The following is a 24,828-nucleotide window of genomic DNA, read 5'->3' on the forward strand; positions in this document are numbered from 1 at the left end:
CAGCCACCGCAAGCCCTTTATTTCCACTACTCACCAGTAAAATGAAGCATAATTCCTGAAACACTGCTTTCTCAAGTACTGGGCCACATTCAATGTTAGGGTCTGATGACTTATTTATTTACTAATTTGTACTTTAACGTCAAAATTACTTTGTCACCAAAGGTAACAACATAAAAAGCTTAAGACAAAGGCTGGGGTGGATATGATCAGGCCAGTGCTGGCTTTGTAAGCCTCTCAGGAATTACAGTGATTATTAATCAACTTTACTAGAACAGTATACTAACACTTTTAAATGTCTACAGGAAGAGGAAAATGGTAGACAAGGCAAGAAATGAAAACCTGAAGAGACTGGACAACATTCAAGTAAAATATCACAATACTCACCCTCACAGGTTTAAACAAGATGAACTCTGTGTCTTTATTGGATAGGTACAATGACATACTTCTCAAAGTCAGAGGCAGCTTCGCTTTTATTGTCTTGTAGGTATTTGCTACAAGGTCACTGACCTTTGCTGGAAAGAATAAACCTCATTAGTGTTACAAAGAAAAAGAGAAGAAACACTTCCATTTTCATTAAGAAGGGAGTAAGGGGAGAGAAAAACGGCAGAAGAAAGGACTCAATTTCTCCCAAAATTTTCTTTCATTTTTCCTGTTTACTCACAAGTCCTATAAACATTCATTATCTTCTACATACAAAACTCTACTCCCCAAGGGTAAGGCAGTAAAAGAACTCCTCCAATACCCTTCAGGACATTCATAGGGGCTATACTGTGGAGCCTTTGGAATTCAGAGATAGTTAAGATAAAATAAAAAATTATCTGCAGAGAGACACCAGTAAGAATCACTTCATTATGAATGAGCTTATTCATTTACAGAACCGACTCACAGCAAGAGATGCTCTCTTGTCTTGCGGGATGATTCTGGAAACATCCACACATATTTAACGGTAACTAAAAATCCATCTGTTACATTTTTTTTTTTTTAAGATTTTATTTATTTATTTGAGAGACCTAGCACGCACACTGGCACATGAGTAAGGGGAGGAGGAGAGCGAGAGGGACAAGGAGACTCTGCTAAGTGTGGAGCCTAACATAGGGCTCTATCCCAGGACCCTGAGATCATGACCTGGGCCAAAACCAAGATCACACACTCAACTGACTGACTGAGCCACCCAGGTGCCCCCATCTCTTACAATCTTACACTGTATTATTAGAAAGGGGACAGAATTCCAGAAAACTGTAACTGAAATAATTATGTAGGCTAAGTGTAGTGTCTGAAAAGAAGTACCAATGGAAAGAAGAGTAGTTATCTTTATGAGGTCATTTAAAAGAGGAAACTACCTAGAAAGCTATGAAGAAAAAGACTGATTCATAATTACAAAGACCTTCAACTTCACTCATAATTAAAGAAATATATATTAAAACAACTGAGGTATTTTCAGATTGGTAAAAATCACTAAGACTGTGAGCACCCACATTTGGTAAGGGTGTGCAGAAACAGGCCTTCTCACTCACTGCTACTTGGAGTATAAACCGGGCAATGTTTAGCAAAACTGAAACTACACATATATTCTATCACTTAATACTGCTGCTGCTAGAAATTTACCTTATAGATATACTTACAAAATACCAATTCACACTTAATAATTCACAGGCTAGCACAACCCAACTAAGCCTTATCAGATAATACTTCCTATATACATGTATACAGGGACATCTATTAAATAATGGATGGGGGAAAAAAACTAAAAATATTTTAACGATTAACAGAATTATTAAAGAAATTATGCTAGAGGGGCGCCTGGGTGGCTCAGTGGGTTAAAGCCTCTGCCTTCAGCTCAGGCCATGATCCCAGGGTTCTGGGATCGAGCCCCACATTGGGCTTTCTGCTCAGTGGGGAGCCTGCTTCCTCCTCTCTCTCTGCCTGTGTCTCTGCCTACTTGTCATCTCTGTCAAATAAAAAAAAAAAAAATCTTAAAAAAAAAAAAGAAATTATGCTAGAGTGATGCATGCCATGCACCATTAAAGAGAATGCAGAGAGCCAGATATGCCAGTACAGAAAGGGCTCTAAGACACCAAGCTAAAAAAAACGACAACAACAGGAATATGGTCTAATCTTATTTGTACAAAATTTTTAAAGTCCAGATATGCCAGTACATATATAACAATTCGGGAAAAGACACTATTAATAGTGGCTACCTTTGAGAGGGCTGGTTGGTGATGAAAAATAGACTTACTTTTAATTTTATAATTTTTCATAGCCCAAATTTTATACTATATTAAAAACTTTTTTTTTTTAATTAAGAAGGGTTGTGGTATAGCAGGGTAAGAAAACACCAACGCTCTCAAGAAAGAACAAACAATCAAGGAGTTGTTTATTTTTCATAAAATAGATGAAAGCTTCTTTAGGGCACTTAATTCCATGGGCTCTGGTTCCATCCTCACTAACACACTTCAAGAATCCCTAAGTCAGTTTCCAGAGGCCTTGATCACCAAATGGTGGGTGTGAAGCCTAGCAAACACAGCCCTCTGAGGGCTCTTAATGAAGGTATATTTCTCAGAGTAAATTAACAAATCAGCACCCTACCTTACAACTCAATCTCCTCTGAGTTTATCATGAAATGATCCCCAGGAACCTGATCAAGACTGCATGAACCAGTCACTTGGGTTTCTAGGGCCCTAGACAAGTCCCTAGGTTGTTCCTGATGCTCCCACCCAAAGGCCCAAACATCCCTGACATTGCAGTGTGGGCGTCTTATCCTAGAGATGAAGAAAAAGCAACTCCACAGCTCCTCGTGACTACACGGGACAGAAGATACAAGAATGGAGTGAACTGGAGTGCCACTGCTCTCTCTGCCAAGCCCTTCTCCCTTAGAAAGACAGGGAAGGGGTTAATGACAAAGCAGCAAGCCCTGCTGCAATCTGTCCTGTTGTCAGCTTCCTCTCATCCACTCCTGCTTTACTAATGACTGCGCTTGTAATGCTGGAGAGCACAATACACCTAACACTGGGAGCTCCACTCGGATCCCACTTGAGAAAATGACAGCCCCTGTTTTGAGTGAAAGGGGATCTTTCCAAAGAGGAAAGAAAAATACATTAATAATGCATCAGGCCCCTGGGCTTAGCTGTATTAATACACCGAGGCCTGTTTGTTGGTTTCTACCTATTTTAAGAAAAATTTATTGCACCCAAGAGTTTCATTTACATAAACATTCAAAATAAAGTCAGTTCTACAAAGACTGAAACCTTGAGCCAAAGTCCCAATTAATCCAAAGGTGGTCAGAATTCCTTCTAGAATTGTGCTGAGTTATGGAGTGACAAGTGTGCTCCTGACTGTGAGAGGTCAGAAACCGCGGCTACTACCACAGCCAACTATGATTAGAGTTTCCAGGGTGGGGGCACCTGGGTGGCTCAGAGCTGTGAGGTCAAGGCCTGTCCGGCTCCGTGAGAAGCCTGCTCAAGATTCTCTCTCTCTCTCCCTCCCCACCACCCCTTCCTACCCGCATGCTTTTGCACTTTCTCTAAAAATAAATAAAATCCATTTTAAAAAGAACTTCCAGTGTTATCAATAAAATAAACTGGTTTTCTTTCTTCTGACAGAATGTACTATTGCATCAAGTATGATCTCAGTTTGGTAAGATGTTATTTCAATCTCATATGATACAAAGGTTTAGTAACCCTTGTAAACAGTAAAACAGTTACTGTCTCCATCACAGGTAAACAAAAGACCTAAAGCAGTGACAAAGTTCATATGCAATAAAGCAAATCAATGCAAACCCATATTGACATCATCAAAGTTCTTATGACAAATTGTTGAAATAAAATCCTCTCTTCCATTCAAATACAACTGATAATTCAGTATATTTACAAATCCTCCTCCGAGATGCACAGCTACTCTTTTAGCTTCTCAGTTCTAGTTCAACTTCAAATTATCCTGAGCCATTATTAAGAATAACCAAAAATTTTTAGAACGGCCTCAATTCTTTTCTCCAAAAGAAATAAGTACCTGACAAACATATCATTCTGTCAATAAGGAAAACCAATCACATTAAAATCCTAACACTAGAGGCACCTGGGTGGCTCAGTTGGTTAAGCAACAGCCTTCGGTTCAGGTCATGAACCTGGAGTCCCAGGATCGAGTTCCACATCAGGCTCCCTGCTCGGCGGGGAGTCTGCTTCTCCCTCTGACCTCTCCCCTCTCATGGTGTGTCTCTCTCATTCTCTCTCTCACTCTCAAATAAATAAATACAATCTTAAAAAAAAACAAAAACAAAAAAAACCTAATACTAGATTGGGTGCCTATAGACAGTCAATTTCTTATGGATGCTAAACCTGAATCTGGATCTCTCTCACTTTCAGCAAAAAGCTGCCCTACCAACTTAATGCAGCTTATCCATAATTAAAACACGAATTCTTTCACCATTTTGCCCTTTTTGGTTTCAAAAGATCTCTATCCTGATGTAGGCCAGGGACCAGCCAGAAATACTAATCGTCTACAATGATTATTCTGACTTAACGGCAACTTAAAATGCCACAAAATGAACCAAAAGTAACCCACAAAGTTCTGATTCTAAATGTCTGAGGTCTAATGCTAAAAATTAAAAAAAAAAGAAAAAACCCTTTGGCACAGAAAAATTTAGTTTAGGAAAGAGTAAAACTAGGAGCATCTCAAGCACATCCGCCAATCAGACAGGGATACTGTCTGCCAACTCCCCAATGACACCACAATTTTTATAATTTTTTTGAACACTCTAAAAATGTTAACAGAGGATATAACTTGCATAAAATGTGAAACAAAGTAATGACCAACATCCTTCATCTAATACTTGAGAACAGCAGCATTCCCTCCCTAATTTCAGACTATCAAACACAGTACTTTCATCAAAGCTCTAATAACAACAAAAAGCAGATGAACAGAATCAAAGGATTTCCGTCTAAGCCACGTTTTATTTCTAACTCTGCGTGTATTTTTTCTTTTTAATTCTTCTTTCCTTGAAAAATGCTTTTTGAAATGCTAGTAGTGCCGGACTGTCAGCTCCAACTGCACCTAGCATCAACACAAACCACAGCAGAAGTAGGAAACCAACTCCAAGCTGTCAGAGACTATATAAATGCAAATTAATCAACAGCTAAAAAAAGAAATCCCCGGGAGTAAAACGTGAATACCTGGCTGTGCCCAAGGCTGCTGTGAAAGCCTATACTTGGGTCCTCCCTGACTGGCCATCGTCTTTAATGCTGAAACCTGTGAGAAAAGACAAAAAGAAAAACGTTTCTTTTCATTTCACGGCTCTCCGAGGACATACAACACCATCTGGACATATTAAAACATAATGATAGTCAAATGTGCAATCCTAAAAAACTGCATCATAACTCATAATCCTTCCAACTAATAACATATTTTAGAAAACTTTTGTGATTTCAAGGCATCTGCTGTCTTGCAAAAAAACACCACCGATGTCCTGAGGTATTCTGCCTGAAACACTTTAGAGAAGGAAAGCAAAACTGAGGACAAAACAGGTCCCTTTTCAAGTGAACTGTTATGTCAACATTTAATTATTATTGCATACAATAATAGGAAAATGTCACCCCAGCAGGACAAAATCTCCTTTACATACCTAGAGATTCCTTTTCTTTATTATATCTCAGGCAGAGAGAATGTTACGAAAACAAACAAGATTTTCAAATAGCATCCAAGTGCTAGAGGCAGACCAACCAGTGCTATAGGCAGACTCGGATGCCCACCCTTTGTTCATGCCCCTTTTATTCCTCAGCCATTAGTACAGAGCAGCAAATGAAAAAATGTACATTTGGCGGCTTAGACAAGACTACTCTTAAGATGTTCTCAAGATGGGGGGCACCTGGGTGGTCAGTGGATAAAGCCGCTGCCTTCAGCTCAGGTCATGATCTCAGGGTCCTGGGATCGAGTCCCACATCGGGCTCTCTGCTCGGCGGGGTGCCTGCTTCCCTCTCTCTCTCTCTCTGCCTGCCTCTCCATCTACTTGTGATCTCTCTCTGTCAAGTAAATAAATAAATAAATAAATAAATAAATAAATAAATAAATAAATAAATAAGATGTTCTCAAGATGGAAAACCATGGTGGGGTATATGGTAACTAAGGTGTAATTGGGGAAGGTGAAGGACAGAAACCGCATAAAATGTTTTTTTAAACGGATTGTTAGGTGCCAAAGGTGCAGGCTGTGACCTTGGCCTCACCAGAGAGTCTCATTAGAAAAATCTGAGAACCAACACTTTCGATTAAAGAAGGCCACAAAAATATTTAGGCAGAAGACAGGCACAGACAGAATACAATGTTAAGTAAGCTCACAGGCCTTTGCTCATGCTGCACATGTGTGTAAAATCACCCCTTTCCTACTATCTATCCCTCCTGATATCTTTACTTTTTTATTGTGAGACGCAGCTTTAAAAAACAAATCATACATATTATAGATTAGACAATGCTAAAAGAAAAACATGTTCGTTTACTATGTATTATCCGAAATCTTCTCCAACATAAACAAACATACTAACGTGTCTCCATTTACAAAACAGGAACATAGTGTTCTGACATCTTTTTTCCCCACCTAACTCTAAATTCTGGACATTTTTCTGTGTCCAACAGTTATGTTTTATTAGTAATGGCTGCCTATTATTCCACTGATTGTTCCAGAATTTAACCAAGTTCATAACAATATATATGCTGTCTGTTTAGACTGTATTAATTATTTTTATATTAAGGACAAAGACAAACTTACGTATCCATCTCTTTTTGCTATCTAGGTAACATACTTACCTTTAAGTCAAACTGCAGGGAGTATTTTCTTGAAAAGTTTTCCCCAACTAGCCCTATCTTTTTCAAAAACCCTATGAGATGAACACAGACCCATAGTCTTAGGACACTGCTTTACACTTCATAATGTTTACATATTTTCTATCTTGATTTCCCATTAGGTTATTAAGTCCTTGAGAACAAAAATTAAATTTAAAGGTCAAATTCTGTTACATGCACTATAATCAAGAAAAAAAATGTACATTTACAGTGCTGCTGAGGAATTAATAACACTTCAGAGGGAATATTAAGAATAAATTTGTAGGGCACCTGAGTGGCTCAGATGGTTAAGCGTCTGACTCTTAGTTTTCGGCTCATGTCATGTCAGGGTTGTGAGACTAAGCACTGAGCCTGCTTGAGAGTCTCTCTTCCCTCGACCCCTCTACCCCCTCCCCCCAAATAAACTCGAAATACTTCAATAAATTGCTTGGGGTAAAAATGAATATTGCTAAATACAAGTCTTGAGTTTTTCAGCATAAACTGGTCCCACTAGGGGGAAACACTTTGAGCTTAGTTATGAACTTGAAATGTACTTCCTTTAAAATGCGTTTATTCAGAATTTTTCCTGAAGCAAAACCTGCACTTCGTCATATTTTCCTGTAACATTTCTGCAGCATTTAAAGTACTATTACATATATGGTCTTCTTTTGGTCCTTATAATAACCTTAAGTTGGGAAGAGGGATACCGTAGCTATCTCTGCTGAAGAGATTAGAAAAGCAAGGCTTGGAGAATCTACCTTGCTACCATTTTACTCAGGAGGTGACAAAGGGGGGCTAGAGCTCAGCTTTCTGGAGTCAAAACTCTATGCTTTTTCTACCACACCCATGACCAGTCCAGAACCCCTACTTAAGGGTTCGTTTCATGCAATATTCAGTATAATGAAATTCTAAGACAACAGAAAGTATCAACAGTTTTTTGGTGTGCCTGGGTGGCTCAGTGAATTAAGTGTCTGCCTTTGGCTCAGGTCATGATCCCAGGGTCCTGGGATCAAGTCCTGCCTTGGCCTTCCTGCTCGGAGGGGAGTCTGCTTCTCCCTCTCCCCCCTCCCCCGCCACTCCCAGTTTGTGAGCGCTCTCTCTGTCAAATAAATAAATAAAAACTTTGGGGGGAAAAAAAAGGAAAGAAAAAGAAAGTATCAACAGTTTTTGTGTTTAACAAAAGATATTTGACCCAAATTATTTTCATATGAACTTCTACCCCCAACACTTAGAACAGTGTTATACTCTCTAGGGCCACCAAATACTTAGAGAAAAGATTATTTTTCAAGGAGCAGGAAATAGGATATGTTCTTTTATAATTTATTTCTTTTTCTTAAGAAACTTCATTAGTTGTACCAAATATCAGGGAAGATGTTTATACTAGTCAGATTAAGTTTGTAGAAATGATTGTCTTATGTATATTGGGTCACTCTGGATAACTTTAGTTTCTCATTCTGTGAAATGAAGATGTTTTACTTACTCTAGGTGCCAGAGATGTAATGAGAATTAATGAAAACAAAGCATCTCAACAAGGAGAGTCAAGGAAGGAGCTACATAACAAAAAAGACCAATTCACAGCAAGTAAAAAAAGGACTAGAATCATACCCCGAATCTTTACGCTCAAAAACAAGTCTTGAAATAAATGAAACAAGATGGGATTGGGAGGGAGACAAACCATAAGAGACTCTTAATCTCACAAAACAAACTGAGGGTTGCTGGGGGAAGGGGGTAGGGAGAGGGTGGTGGGTTTATGGACATTGGGGAGGGTATATGCTATGGTGAGGGCTGTGAAGTGTGTAAACCTGGCGATTCACAGATCTGTACCCCTGGGGATAAAAATATATTATATGTTTATAAAAAAAAAACAACAAAAAAACCAAGTCTTCAAAGAGCCTAAGAATGTTCTCTACACTCACACAGTTTGTTTTATTATGCAAACCCACATGTATTCTAAAAATCAGCCCAAACTGTTCTCAGCTAAGAACATTTGTTGATGAGGCTTACATCCAAATGGTAAAATACTGAGACCTACAAGCATACATCCAAATTGAAGATGAAATACTGTTCCCTTTCTGCACCTATGGATGCTGCTTCTCTTGCAATCATTTATCAAGGTACAATCACGGGCTGCCTTATAAGACGCCAACGGTAATAAAAGAGGCACAAGATTCTGCACTTGCAGATTTACCTTTAAAGAAAATCATTTTAAAGTTTTAAAATCATTTATTCTGTGTCTGCTATTCAGAATACTAGTAACATCCACCAGATAAAAAGTGAAAAATGTCTGGTCCACAAAGTCTAACAAGCAATGTCTTAAACGATCACATATATCTGTGTGAACTCTAGTGCTTATGCTGTATGCCCTGTGCATGCGTGCGTCTTTGTTTCTGACTCACTCCACTCCAACGGGATGGGGGAAGGGACTGAATTTGGAATAAGATACAGCCCTCTAAGCTGTACTATCTACTAAATATTTTTTTTTAAAGATTTTATTTATTTATTTGACAGAGAGAGATCACAAGTAGACAGAGAGGCAGGCAGAGAGAGAGAGAGAGGGAAGCAGGCTCCCTGCTGAGCAGAGAGCCGGATGCGGGCCTCGATCCCAGGACCCTGAGATCATGACCTGAGCTGAAGGCAGCGGCTTAACCCACTGAGCCACCCAGGCGCCCATCTACTAAATATTTTGAACAGACTCTGGAGAGCACTTAGGGACCAAGGTTGAAAAAAGTTTTTTTCAGAAAACTGAAAAAACAGTTATTGACCTGAGCAAAGACTACACAGACTAAGCAGGGAGGACAGGACTGACTTCTCAATAACATCAAGAGGAAGGGCCTTTCCCTCTCCGATCCCTCAGGGAGGAGTGTAGAAAGAGAGATGCAGGACCGGCTATATAGGAGTCTCCGGTGCAGATGTGTAACATTCCATGGAAAACCACTATATAATTCAGATTTGGAATACATGTTTCCTACATGTATCTCTAATTTTTAAAAAAATGCTCATAGTGTCCAGAGCCTTCCAAAATGCACAATTACAAAGTTATACCAGATTTACCAAACTAACACTACCATCAATTTAGATAGCTACATCAGTGAATTTTCATTCTCTTGACTTTTACAAAGACTGTGCTTTTCCAGAAAAAGCCTTTAATCCTAGATTTCATTATAATCAACTTATGTCAGAAGATTCATTCGCAGCTCTGCTATTGCAGAATACTCATCTACAGTATTTCCTACCAGTACTAATGTGGATGCTCTCCCAAAAATACATACTACAATCTACAGACTGGCTTCCCGTAAGGACAATTTCAGTAAAAACTGTAATGGGTTTATCTGTAAATTACAAAGTATCAATAGTTGCACCATTTTTTAAAATCAAAACCCAGTAGAAACCTTTCTACCACTCCCCCCTTTTAAATTGATGTGGCAGAGGAAAAAAACACACACACTCCAAATACTTGTTTGAATGGACTACAACCCAGTAAACAAGTACTATATGCCAATGATAAACAAAAGAGTAGTTTGACTGCTTTAACATTTCTATATCTGCTTTTTTGGGCATTTATTACTATTTTCAGAAACAAGTACCCTCTATCTTTTGAACAAGTATCACAGGCTTCAGGCATATCAGCATCGATGGCCCCAGCAAAAAATTACTAACAGATAATCTGCTTAGCTGTCTCCTGGTCATTTCAGAGATACAGTTTGTCTCCCCAGTTAGGACTTAGGTAAGTAAATTTGAGAGAAAGGGCTGTCAAATTTTTACTCCTTTTATAATGTACTCTAATTCTGGACAGACCGTAGAGGCTAAATAAATGAAAGCTAATTTCAAGAATTTTTTTTTTAATTTCAAGACTTTTTAAACATTTTTATGAAGTAAAATCCTTAGTAATGGTACTTAAGCATTTAAAAAAAAAAAAATTAGGTTGAAACGGAAAAGTCAAAACAGCCATGATCTCATTTTTGCATTGCTGGCATTAGCCAGTTGGATGGATTTTAGCAAGGAGACAATATCTGCACTTTTTCTCTTAAAAACTGAAAACTGTGCAAGCATATCTAAAAGTCCAAATCAAAAAGCTTCCATTATAGGAAACACAGTGATTTCTTAGATGGAATCATTAAGATTTAGGCTTACTATTTACTGCCTCCTGCCAGAATTTTCACAAGAGGTTCGTTCAAAAGGAAATCTAAGGAAAAATTCAAAATTACTTGACCAAATATGCACCAACGTCTATACCTTTGTCAGGAACTCCTCCAGCTGCTCTACAAACAGCTTGGTCTGCTGCTGAATAAACTGCTCACAGGCCGATTTCAGATGACGGTCTACATCTTTTTTAGAGTCAAGATAATGTTCTCTTATCTCAGGAGTACCCTTAAAAAGAAGATGACAATTTCCTCCTGTTTTTATGTGCCTAGAAATTACCAGACATGTAAAGAATGCCGTTTATCTCCCACCACCAATGAAACAGACTCCTTCTCACCTCCAACAAGAACTCTATCAAGGCATTGTTGCTATTCAGCCTAAAAAATCTTGGAACAGTCATAGGGTTCAGGATTTTAAATGCTGCATCTGTGAAACAAAATTACTCATCCAGTGAACAGGTACAGTTTTAAAAGACGAGTTACCATTTCAGTGTGTTAATGTACACTAGTTATCTATTACCACAAAAGCAAAAGCAGTTTCATTTCCACCAACTCACCTCCATGAATGGAAGAGAGTGGGATTAGTGCCAACCATGGCTGTAGTACCCACACATAGTTATTTTCTAGAAGTCAGACTTGAGAAATGACTATTAATCTCAATTATCCACTTATAGGAAAAAAAAAAAAGATAAATGATAACTGATACCTGAAAATTTCACTGCCTTATTTTTATGCTGATAAATAGATTTTCCAAAAAACATCCATATACTTACCCAGCTTCGTTTGTTGAGTCCCTGGCTGGCACAGAAACTTATTCATTGGAAGCAGAATGAATAAACTACTGTGTCAGCCAAAAAGAAAACACCAAAAGGACGTATTTACCCCTTAACCTCCAGACTAACTAGAATCCACACAAAGTACTAACTGAGGTCTCATTGATGTTCAAATGCAATTAAGATATAATGTTAGTTATGAGAGGTTAGAGGTTTAAAAGTAAAGAGAGCAAGTATTCTTAAGTGATAGTCACAAAAGACCATTTCTTTGCTTTGCCACACCGCAGAAGCCAAGTATGAAATGCTTCCAACCCTGGTTTTTACAAGTACACACCATAACAGTACTTACTACCTTGACCCTGATCTTACTGTAAAAGACCTATCAGACTCCGTATTGAGAGTAAAGCTTTGTTTTTGCTGTCTTTTCTACAAGATAACTTAAAAGACTGTCTGCGACAGCATACAGTAGGATTATATAGGCTTTATGATGTTTTAGGGAAAACAGACTTTAAACCAGTATTTGCCAAAATTTTAGGGCATTTCATTTTCTCACACTTCGATGGATCTATATAAGAACTAAGTAAGCAGCAACAGGGGCGCCTGAGTGGCTCAGTGGGTTAGGCCTCTGCCTTCGGCTCTGATCATGGTCTCAGGGTCCTGGGATCGAGCCCCGCATCGGGCTCTCTGCTCAGCAGGGAGCCTGCTTCCCTTCCTCTCTCTCTCTGCCTGCCTCTCTGCCTACTTGTGATTTCTGTCAAATAAATAAATAAATAAATAAATAAAATTTAAAAAGAAAAAAACTAAGTAAGCAGCAACAAATTATGAATTAGAAAAAAATGGAAGAAAGTAGATCAGCCTTACTTTGTCCCATCACGTAAATAAAGTTAAGGACTATCAGCCTCTGGCACTCTTCAAGATTAGGGCACTACTCCCACACCTCACACCAAAAGGACAGAAGGAAATCAACTAGACTGGCTGGGGGATGGAAGCCTCTGATAAGAATAAGCTTAAAAAATATATATGCATTCTATAAAGGCAAAAACCAGGATATGTGGCTGCTGTTTAAAAAAAAAAAAAATCAAAGGGCGCCTGGGAGGCACAGTCAGCTGAGCGTCTGACTCTTGATTTCAGCTCAGGTCATGATCTCTGGGCCCTGAGATCAAACCTAGCCCCTCATTCTCAGGCTCCACACTCAGCAAGGAGTCTCCTTGTCCCTCTTGCTCCCACTCTGCTCCTCCCCCACCCTCTAAAATAAAACAAAATCTTTTTTTTTCAAATCACAAAATACAAGTAACATACAGGTTTACTATTCAAATTCCAATAGAACCAAAAGGTATTCTCCATGGTGGAAAGGAGACAGCATTAAGAAAAGAAAAAGTAAACTGTTCTAATATGACTCATGATGGCTCTCAGGTGAGTTAAGTCAAGCCCACTATTTTATAAACATAGTCACTAGGAAACTAATAACCAGCTATCCTTGGAAATACCGTATTTGGAGTTCCTCTGAACCAGAGTACAGGAAATAATTTGAGTGACTATTTTCTCAATTCCCCCAATACCTCAGAGAGAAGTTCCATTATATAAACAATGGCTTAAGGCATTAGAGCTTAATTCTCTCAGAAATGGTTAAGAAAAGATAAAGTTTAGATAAATTTGTAAGTAAGTAAAGGAAACTAGGTATATTCATAGTATATCCTTAACTGCTTACAATCAACATCTTAGAAAATAACTATTCTGGGGTGCCTGCGTGGCTCAGTGGGTTAGGCCACTGCCTTCGGCTCAGGTCATGATCTCAGGGTCCTGGGATCGAGTCCCGCATCGGGCTCTTTGCTCGGCAGGGAGCCTGCTTCCCTCTCTCCCTCTCCGCCTGCCTCTTTGTCTACTTGTGATCTCTGTCAAATAAATAAATAAAATCTTAAAAAAAAAAAAAAGAAAAGAACTATTCTGATATTTTAGAAATCATCTATTAATTCAGTCAGAGGCAAATCATTAGGACGGATATGATTCAGTGTCTATTAACAACTCAAAGATCCTAGCCACATGATTACTTAACAACCAGCTGATTTAATAATACCAATTAGGCTTAGTTGAGCACCTAACGCTCACAAAGCTCTTCAATGTACATTTTCATGCTTAATGATCTCAATAACCTGGTTATTGAGAAGTTATCGTGACAAGTTGATTCTGCTCATTTCACCTGGGATAGGAAAACTAAAACACCCACCCAAGATCACACAAGAGCCAGGAAATGATGGGCCAGGAACAGAACCCAAATCTTTCACTCTTAGATATCTAAGTACTCCCATTTTACCATTTTACCCAGCTGGCTTCCTGAATTTTCATGAACTGACAAACTCTACTCAATGTTTAAAATCACCCCAATTGGCTGACACTGTAAGTAGCTGTTACACTGATTTTTCATTTTTTAACTGGTTATGGTAATATGTGGCAGAGTCTAAGAGAAGTAATGCTATATTACAAATTGAAATGCTCAGAAACAGTTCCCTTCATAAAGAAAATACAGCAAGTTAGATGTAATTAGGACGCTGAAAGCTCAGCTCAGTATGAACAAGTAACATGCTTAGCAAGCACAGCATGCAAAAAAAATTGCAGATGAACATAAAATAAACCTATAACCTTTGCTGACACATTTGGACAGGTCAAACACACCCAACTGTGTCAGCCAGGACAATGAAGTACCTCTAGTTTTCTTGAGGTCCAGGGAAATTTCCTTAATGGTGAATTCAGTATGAAATGGAGCAATTTGTTCACGAAGAATCAAAAGATGCTTAATTAAGAAAAGTTGTCCATCAATCTGAGTCTAAATTATAAGACAGAAAAATGGATATTATCAAAGATTAAATAAAAACATGTAAAACATAGTGTTATTAATCAACATTAATCTACTGAGGTGTATGGCCCTTAACCTAACTGTATGTACCAATACTACTCTTGTGGTGCAATGAACTCTCCCCACGTTACCCATGTTAGAATTATCTGGAAAAATCTTGCTGCAAACTCTTACTAACACTGTCACCCACTCATACTTCGTAAGTCCAAGAAAGTAAATCAGATAAAAGGTTATAAAGTAACACATTTAGAAAAAGAAATCAAATCTATTTTAACTTGATTTAGAAACAGAAGAGATAAAGTGACCTAATCTTGGCACAGAGCAGGAAATAAAGAAAAGGTCAAAGCATAAACACTACTCTGACCTCTCCTGGTTTTCCAGTTTCTCTTCAAGTACCATGGCTCTCTTTGGCCAAAGTGGTTTCAATGTCCAGAATATCAGAAATATTCATATTTACACAAAAGGAGCTTCCAAATCCAAAAATGATTTGGGGTTACCATTTTGGATCATCCTGCCACCAACAGATCACTGACTGTCTATACCCTGAGTCACTACACTTGCATCTGCCCTGGCAGGACCCATCTTACAAGAGTCTTATGATTTAAGTTTAGTTCTCAAAGCTCTGACCCAATCCTAAAACAGTGAATAACTGTAACTTTCACTTCCAAAAAAGTCTGTATATTAACAAGAGCAACGCTGCATCTGCTCATTCTTGCTGCTTAATCAAGACAGAATCTTACTTTGAAAATATTTCTAATAACATCATACTATATTAGGAAAAGAGTAAAATTGTCCTTCAGTAAACAGCAATAATTTTAAAGGGGTTATTAAACAAACTAACTCCTTTCTAGGGTCTCTCTCTCTCCTCCCTCCTTCTAAATAAACAAATAATCAATATGCAAGTATGATTTATTTGATGGAAACTCACTTTGCACTCTGGAACACAGAGCATTAAATAAGTAGGAAGCACTACACATTTTAAATACTTGCTCTAGGGGCGCCTGGGTGGCTCAGTGGGTTAAAGCCTCTGCCTTTGGCTCAGGTCATGATCCCAGCGTGCTGGGGATAGAGCCCCACATCGGGCTCTCTGCTCCGCAGGGAGCCTGCTTCCTCCTCTCTCTCTCTGCCTGCCTCTTTGCCTACTTGTGATCTCTGTCTGTCAAATAAATAAATAAAATCTTAAAAAAAAAAAAAAAAAAAACCTTGCTCTATTTTTTAAAAACTAACAACTCCAGGGGCACCTGGGTGGCTCAGTGGGTTAAAGCCTCTGCCTTCAGCTCAGGTCATGATCGCAGGGTCCTAGGATCGAGCCCCGCATCAGGCTCTCTGCTCATCAGGGAGCCTGCTTCCCTTCCTCTCTCTATCTGCCTGCCTCTCTGCCTACTTGTGATCTCTGTATGTCAAATAAATAAATAAAATCTTAAAAAAAATAATAATAACAACTCCAAGGGGAAAAAACAGTATAATATAGATTCACTTTACTAAAGCTGCTATAATCCAGTAAACATATTAGGTGTTCAATTAAGTATGGCAACGAACTTCCTGCCTTAAGAAGCTAAGACATTATGTGGTCATTTTCATTAATCACTTTTTTCTTGAAAGGCAAAAGTACACAAACTCAGCAACAAAAATAAATGAGCTAATGTTTGCCAAATCGAGGGCTTCCCCACACAAATTTAAACCCCTTCTAATATGCAGGAAGCAGAGTTACATAAAATAGAGGATAGCCTCATAGTGTAAGGATGAAATAATCAAAAAGCCCTTCACTCCTCCCTTTAAAAAAAGGTGGTGCATGAAGACATAAAGCATATAAACTTATTTTTAAATTAGGTCTTTTTTTTCCTCCTTATCATCTAAGAACTACATGCTCATTCTAGAAAACTGGAAAATAAAGAAGAGTGTAGTGAAAAGAAGGGAAAATCATCCAAATTCACCCAAAAGCTTTCAATGTTAATGTTTTATTGAGTGTTTTCATTAATAAAGTCATAAGGGTTGGGAGAGGGGGTGGGGTTATGGATATTGGGGAGGGTATGTGCTATGGTGAGTGTTGTGAAGTGTGTAAACCTGGCGATTCGCAGACCTGTACCCCTGGGGATAAAAATATATGTTTATAAAGCTGTAAAAAAAAAAAAAAAAAAAAAGAAAGAAAGAAAGGATGAATCCCCAAGTTTTGTAGCAACATGGATGGGACTGGAAGAGATTATGCTGAGTGAAATAAGTCAAGCAGAGAGAGTCAATTATCATATGGTTTCACTTATTTGTGGAGCATAACAAATAGCATGGAGGACAAGGGGAGATGGAGAGGAGAAGGGAGTTGAGGGAAATTGGAAGGGGAGGTGAACCATTAGAGACTATGGACTCTGAAAAACGATCTGAGAATTTTGAAGGGGTGGGGGGTGGGAGGTTGGGGGCACCAGGTGGTGGGTATTGTAGAGGGCACGGATTGCATGGAGCACTGGGTGTGGTGCAAAAATAATGAATACTGTTATGCTGAAAAAAATAAAAAAATTAAAAAAAAAATAAATAAAGTCATAATATATATCTGGTTTATATCCTTTTTTTTTTTTTTTTTTGCCTTAACATATTTAAGTTAAATGTTACTGCTTCATTAAAAAAATTAATGCCGGGACGCCTGGGTGGCTCAGTTGGTTAAGCAGCTGCCTTCGACTCAGGTCATGATCCCAGCATCCTGGGATCGAGTCCCGCATCGGGCTCCTTGCTCAGCAGGGAGCCTGCTTCTCCCTCTGCCTCTGCCTGCCATTCTGTCTGCCTGTGCTCACTCTCCCTCCCTCTCTCTCTAACAAATAAATAAAAAATCTTTAAAAAAAAAAAAAATGCCTGTGTAATAGTCTACTTTATGAAGTATGCCATAATTTACTTAACCATTTGCCTAACATTAGACATGTTTCCTGATTTCATGTATTATAAGAAATGTGAGAGCTCAGGCTTAGAAATACTTTTTAAAAATTAAATCTGCCTGTCTACAACTAACTTTCCATCTTCTTTCCAACATCTAAAAATGTCATTGCAGCCTTCCATTCCATGACTGGGGGAATGCAGCAGTCACAATCAGGGGTACAGCTCTCCTAGCGACGAATCCCAAACTCTTTTGAGGGAAGTTTTTTTTGTCACTTTTTTTTTTTTTTTTTTTTTTTTGCTTTCTTTTGTCCTACCCTAATTTATCTAAAGCCTTGAAGAAATCAAGTTTATAAATCTGGAAGTCCAGAAAGGTTCACAAGTTTGAATACTCCAAACAAGCAAAAAAAATTTCCCTGGAAACAGCCCCGATAGCTTAGACCCTTTAGGCGACAGGCATCTTAATGGACAGTTAAATGAAGCAACATTTTTGATGATGCTATTAAAAAATTCTCAGGGCCACCGGGAGCAGCCTTCAGCCCCAGATCGCTTCTTGATTAAAAACTGTAAGTCACGAAGTCATGGCAACTACTTCTAGTCATGCAACCCGTGGGCCACAGTTCCCGGTCTTCTAAATTGACTTGGCTGATTTCCTCCAAGTGAGGCCATGCAACCATTTAAAACCATCACTGAAGGGATGATTATAAATTGCTATGTTCCCTTATAAACACTGTTTTGGTCTTTCAGGGAAACAGGAGTCTACTACCTTCCCAGCTGCTAAGGCTATAGTAAGAGACCTCTACTCCAAAGGATTTAGAACCAAAGTGGCATTTTCAGTACTTTTCAGCAAAGCTGGCACTCCTTCATACAGTGTGGTCGTTATTTAGCACTATAATAAAATACAATTGAGCCTTCAACAACATGGTTTGAACTACACTGGTCCACTTATACGGTAATTTTTTATAGCATCGTACTATAAATGTATTTTCTCTTCCCTGTGATTTTCTTAATAACATTTTCTTTTCTCTAGCTTACTTTATTGTAAGAATATAGTACATAATACACATAACAGACAAAATAGGTGTTAACTGTTTATGTTATCAAGTAAGGCTTTCAGTCAACAGCAGGCTATTAGCAGTTCAGTATTCGAGGAATCAAAAGTTCTACAAGGATTTCAAACTATGGGGGAAAGGATCTGAGCCCCTGTCTTGTTCAAGGGTCAACAGTTTTAGCTTCTCTTAAAGGGCCTCAATTAAATCATATTAAACAAATCCTACCGCCAAAATGGCTTTAAATTTCTGTGTCTACAAATAAATGCTATATTCCACAATATTATTATAGGTAACAAGATTTCACCTAACACTTCATCAAACCTTGTTTTTGCTGATAGACTCTGATGCTCCAAGTAACGACTGAATGCAGGCAGACAAGGCTTCCTGTGATAATCCTTGGAACACTGCCCTCTGGTGAAATAAAAGAAAAACATTAACTGAAGTGCTTCACAACACAGGAACAGAGAAATTATATAATTTCAATTATATAATTCAATTCAACAATGAATGCTTGCTTGCCCTCATCCACTAGATGGACTTACATTACTGGCAAACATTCCTCCTAGAGTTTCCTATTCCCATGCAACCTGTCTAGACCAACAGATAGTTCTGTAATTTGCTTCTCTCAAAACTCTCCTGTGACCTTTCAACAATATTTCCTTAGCACCTATTTCAGGCTAGGCTCTGTGCTAAATGCTGGATGCCCAGTGGTGGGTGGACAAGGCAGATGTGGTTCTGACCTCACCAACTTTAAGACAAAGCCTCAGTAAACCCACTTCTAAAAATGTATCCCAAATAATCAGTATTGTAGTATAAAATTCATGCACATGGATCTTACTACATTATTTAAAACAGGAAAAAAAAAAGCAAATAAATGTTCAGTGATGGGGGAGTCAAGCAATAAAATACTAGTAAATCCAAATTACAGGATACTGTGCATGAAACATAGGAATGCCGAAGGAGGTGGTAAAATTTTTGTAAAATATAATTAGGTAAAAACAAAATAATTGGGTTATAAACAGCATGTGAAGTATGATTCTTAATTCTGTCATTTCTATATCTTGTCAGAAGTGTGGCGTGTCGGTCTGGGCAGGGTCGCCTGCCGGTCCCTTGCTTCCCTCCCTGCCTCCATTCCACCGGAGATGGAATTAACATGGAGGAATATGAGCAAAATATTTATTATGAGGCCACAATCCTGGGTCCTGATCTCTACTTGATGCTGTTCTCCTTTTGTACTGCTTCCCTCTCAGTTGTCTCCTATGCAGCTTCTGTAGTAAGAAAAGATTAGGGATGCCTCTTGCTAGGTCACTGCTCCTGCCTGAGGAAGACCGAAGATCAGCAGCCTCGACTAAGACCCACTCTTCCCCTGCTCAGTCCTAATGCGTTTTTCACTAGATTTGGCTTTCCTCGCCTTAGATGGTTAAAAGAGAGAGGAATAAGATTCAGACATAGCTAGGTTAAAAAAAAAAAGAACAGGCAGTCCCAGAAGATAAAATAAAAACAGGCAGAGTTGCGTCCTCAGGTCTACCCTACTGTTTGGCTCAAATCCCTCTTAAGCACTGAAAAGGCTTCACTAGGGTCTGTGATGACAATGGGTTCTGTGTGGAATACACCCCCACGTGTCCCCCTGGGATCCCGGCTCTACTCTAGGGAGCTTCCTAATCCTAGCCTCATACCGTCATTCAGTACACATGCTGGGGAACCTGGGGAAGAGGAGATTCCAAAGTCCAAACTTCCCTCTAGAAGACAGCTCATTAGCTGGGCAAAAAGGCTGAGACCTCTAACTGTAGAGGTGATCTGGCTGCATCCTAAAAGTCCCAGAACAGGCCAAAAGGTATTTTCTGGTTAAATTTCAAAATCTCTCCAAGTACAAACTCCGATAACTATGTAGCTTAAAACAGATACACTAAGTACTGTGCACTCTACTGAACCAATGAAACTGTGCCACCTTGTTCAGCCCCTAGGCCTCTGAGATACAGAACATCTCTGTGGTGGGGGGGAGTGAGGGGGCAGTGAGGGGGCTGGGGAACATACACATACCCCCTTTGGTCTCTATTCTTAAACAACAGCTTCAGGACAATTACATTGCTGTTGTTATTTTGTCACATTTTATATGCTATTTAAGTTGTAACAATCAAATTTTAAGTTAAATTCACTGAATTTCAGGGGCCCCTGGCTGGCTCTGTTGGAAGAGCACTCTTGATCTTGGGGTTGTAAGTTCAAGCCCCATGTTGAGTGTAGAGATTACTTAAATAAAATTTTTTAAAAATTTAATCTTATAAACTATTTCAGCAGCAAACTCCTAATAGTAAGTATAGACAACTCTAATCTTTCAAGATTGATAATCATATCATTAAACATTCTTGAATGCTTACAAGAGCTCTGACCTAAAATGAATGCATTATGTTTAAGGTCGTGCTTCAAAAAAAAGGTACTACAATTTCAGCAATAACTAAAATTAGTCCATGGTTTCTTAGTGACTTAGGGGCACCTGGATGGCTCAGTCAGTTAAGTATTCGACTCTTAATTTCAGCTCAGGTCATGATTTCAGGGTTGTGAGATGGAAAGAGCCCCATGATGAGCTCTGTGCTTAGTGCGGAGTCTGCTTGAGATCCTCTCTCTCCCGCTGCCCTTCTCCCTGCCTCCCCGCCCTGCAATTTTGCTCTCAAATAAATAAATCTTTAAAAATATATATTGATTAAAATGGAGTACAAAACTAAATTAGTGGGGTGCCTAGGTGGTTCAGTCGCTTAAATGTCCTAAGGTTTGCCTTAGGTCATGATCTCAGGGTTGTGACATCAAGCCCCATGTCGGGCCTAGCAGGGAGTCTGCTTAAGATTCTCTTCCTCTCCCACTCCCTCTGGCCCTCCCGTCAATCCCATACATGCACCTTCTCTCTAAAATAAATAACCTTTAAAAAAAAAAAAAAAACTAAAGTTAAAAAAAGAAACTAAAGTAAATGCATTTAATAACAAATTTATACTAAATGTGTACTATAGCCATATGACACTGGACATTATCACTGAACTTTTCTGCATGTCTTTTTCCTTACCTATAAACTAAAACAGATGAATTAACCAGTAGTTTTTAAACTTTTATGTGGTCATAGTAAATGAAATAAAAGCTCTAATCCTTTTCAGAAAGACACAAATATAAACATACAAACACAATTTTACTCAAAATTTCAAGGTATCCATAGACTCCCCAAAGTCCACTAGTGAATTCTAAGGGTCTATAGAACGCACAGGCTAAGAATCCCTACATTAAGGGCATTTGAGTGGCTCAGTCAATTAAGCAGCTGCCTTTGGCTTGGGTCATGATCCCAGGGTCCTGAGATCAAGAGTCCCATATTGCGCTCCCTGCTCAACAGAGAATCAGCATCTCCTTCTCCCTCTGCCCCTCCCCTCCGCTCATGCTTTCACTCTCTCTAATAAATAAATAAATAAAATCTTTTTTTAAAAAGTCCCTAAATTAGACTGATCTTAAACTTACCTCTGTATCTAAAAATCATAGGATTCTAATTAAATACCAAACAAAATACTACACTAAGATCTTAAAATAAACTTAAAATTTAAAAATTTCACATGAAAGAGCAAGCAATTTACAGTAAAGATAGGAGAATTGATACACGTACATCTATACATCTGTACAATTTGGAGAGACACACAAGAGTTCTTCGAACTGTAGGATACCACATTCCATGAAGATCTGCTGGAGAAATTGTGGTCTGTGGTCTAGGATTGAGGGATTCTGTTGAACCTAAAAACCCAAATGGAAAAAAGACACACTTCACATACCTGGAGGTTTGTCTTATTTGCACGGTAAACATAAACTGTTCTTTTAATTATCAGTAGCTAGAGGCATCCATTTTTTTTCCAAGTATTTTCACCTTTAATCAATAATGCCACAGGAACCCACAGGAATTGTGACAGCTGATATTCAACACAAGTAGTGAGACTACACATAAATACATACATACACCCCACCCTCATATATATATGCTTAATTCAAAAGCTATTCCAAAACAGTGATCAATAATGTCTACGGAATGGGGGCACCTCGGTGGCTCAGACAGTGGTCCCAGGGTCCTGGGATCAAGCCCTGCATCAGGCTCCCTGCTCAGCAGGGAGTCTGCTCCCGCCTCTCCCTCTGCCTCCCTCTTCATGGTCTCTCTCTCTCTCTCTCTCAGATAAATAAAATCTGGGGTGCCAGGGTCACTCAGTTGGTTAAGGATATGCCTTCAGCTCAAGTCATGATCTCCAGGTCTTGGGATGGAGCCCCATATCAGGCTTCCTGCTCAGAGGGGAGTCTGCTTCTCCTGCTCTCTCCCTCTGCCCCTCCCCCACTGCTCGTTCACTCCCTCTCTCTCAAAGAAATAAAATCATAAATAAATAAATAGATAAAATCTTTAAAACAAAACAATCTTTATGGAATGAATAAATAGTATATATGCCTTATACAAAAAGGAGGTAGATCTGTAAGTAGTCATGTGGAAGCTAGTGGAAGCCAATGGAGGTAAGAAAATAAAGCTATGCTAAACAGGAAAATTAATCAAAGCTGGTTTGCTTGACTGCCTGCCTTCCATGCTCTTAGCTGTATTACTTATAGACCTACTTAGTCTATCCAATTCCCAAGTGAAGACAATTGTCCCTCCTCTCTCCGAGACAGGGCAGACACTCTGGTGAGGGTGAGGAGGAGCAAGTGAGGAGCTTGGTTGAGCAAAGACATCTCTGTGAGGGAAGCACAATCATTTCAGCTCAATGGACAAGAGTTCAAATGAGCCACAACATCACAGCTTAGATAATACTTTGGAACAAGAGGGGATAGTGAAATATGAACTGGGTATTAGAGGACATTAGGAAACTCTATTAAATGTTTTAATAGTTTTTTTTAAATACTATTTATTTATTTATTTAAAAGACAGAGATCACAAGTAGGCAGAGAAGCAGGCAGAGAGAGAGGAAGAAGCAGGTTCCCCGCTGAGCAGACAGCCCGATGCGGGGCTTGATCCCAGGACCCTGAGATCATGATCTGAGCCGAAGGCAGAGGCTTTAACCCACTGAGCCACCCAGGCGCCCCTAGTGCAATAGGTTTTAGGGTTATATAGGAGATGTCCTTATATTTTGGAGAGATGATGAAATACTCAAGAGTAAACTGGCAATGATGTCAATAATTTACTTTAAAATGATTGGCAGAAGATTGAGGCGCCTGGCTGGCTCAACCAGAGGAGCATGTGGATCTTAATCTTGGGGTTGTGAGTTCGAGCCGCACACTGGGTGTAGAGATTACTTAATAAATAAATAAATTTTTAAAAAATAAAAATAAAATGATTAGCAAAAGAATATATGTATATATAATGTGATAAAATGTTAAGTCTTGAATCCATATGGTGGGTAGTGGTGTTCACTGTTCATCATATCATTCTTTCTACTTTTCTTTGTATTTGAAACTTTTTTCCATAGGGGCACCTGGGTGGGTCAGTGGGCTAAGTCTCTGCCTTCGGCTCAGGTCATGATCTCAAGGTCCTGGGATCAAGCCCTGCATCAGGCTCTCTGCTCAGTGGGAGCCTGCTTCTCCCTGCCTCTCTGCCTACTTGTAATCTCTCTCTCTCTCTAATGAATAAATAAAATCTTAAAAAAAAAAAAAAGTAATAGCCAATACTTAAAACAATAAAAGTATAGCCAAGCAAAGCAAAATTCTTAAAAATAAAAAAATTTTAAAAAGCCAGAACGGCCTCTGCTTAGAAGGAGGCCTAGAGTTTATGGTACAGATTTATGGGGAAAAGAAAGAAGAGAACACTGTGAGTTAGTGCTTTCACTTTATAATTCTGTAAGCTTATTTTTTTTTGCTTTTCAAAAGCATGTGATATTTGTGTAATTTTAAAAGCTCTTCTATAAGGCCTCACTTTAAACCAAAATGTCTACTTTATATGAGGTTGACTCTCCTCTACCTCCATTGTTTTCATGTCAGCATCTGCTGAGGTTCTCTCCCCACATTTCTGCTATTGTCACTGTACTCTCTGTCCTGGGGTGACCCTACACAAGCCGAAAGCGTCAATTACTCTACAATCTTTATCTCTAAATCAGTCCACTTTATAGCTCTAGAACAGTACTGTCCAACAGAAATACAATGTGAGCCATAAGTGTAACACATTAAAATGCCCCATTAAAAAAGGTAAGAAGAAACAAGTGGAATGAATTTTAATGTACTTAACCCAATATACCTAAAATATCACCATTTTAATATGTAATCAAGACAGAAATTACTAATAAGGTTTTTTCATTCTTTATTTCACATTAAGTCTTTGAAATCTGATTTGTATTTTAGATGCTAACAGCATATTCGGATAGCCG

The 24,828-nt window shown here is 38.8% G+C and overlaps 1 protein-coding gene across 2 annotated transcripts in view; it reads right to left on the reverse strand.

Annotated features, from left to right (window-relative positions):
• Positions 1–24,828, reverse strand: part of COG3 (component of oligomeric golgi complex 3) — a 76,059-nt gene that overhangs the window by 5,977 nt on the left and 45,254 nt on the right. For both annotated transcript variants that reach the window (XM_047723480.1, XM_047723479.1), the window contains 7 exons: positions 22,110–22,234; positions 18,797–18,886; positions 14,417–14,537; positions 11,282–11,370; positions 11,038–11,172; positions 5,166–5,241; positions 385–512 (listed from right to left, as the gene is read on the reverse strand). In XM_047723480.1, coding sequence (XP_047579436.1) covers positions 385–512; positions 5,166–5,241; positions 11,038–11,172; positions 11,282–11,370; positions 14,417–14,537; positions 18,797–18,886; positions 22,110–22,234 — 764 coding nt within the window. The remainder of the gene's footprint in view (positions 1–384; positions 513–5,165; positions 5,242–11,037; positions 11,173–11,281; positions 11,371–14,416; positions 14,538–18,796; positions 18,887–22,109; positions 22,235–24,828) is intronic.

Source organism: Lutra lutra, chromosome 3 (genome assembly GCF_902655055.1).
Source record: "Lutra lutra chromosome 3, mLutLut1.2, whole genome shotgun sequence".
Classification (NCBI taxonomy): Eukaryota; Metazoa; Chordata; class Mammalia; order Carnivora; family Mustelidae; genus Lutra; species Lutra lutra.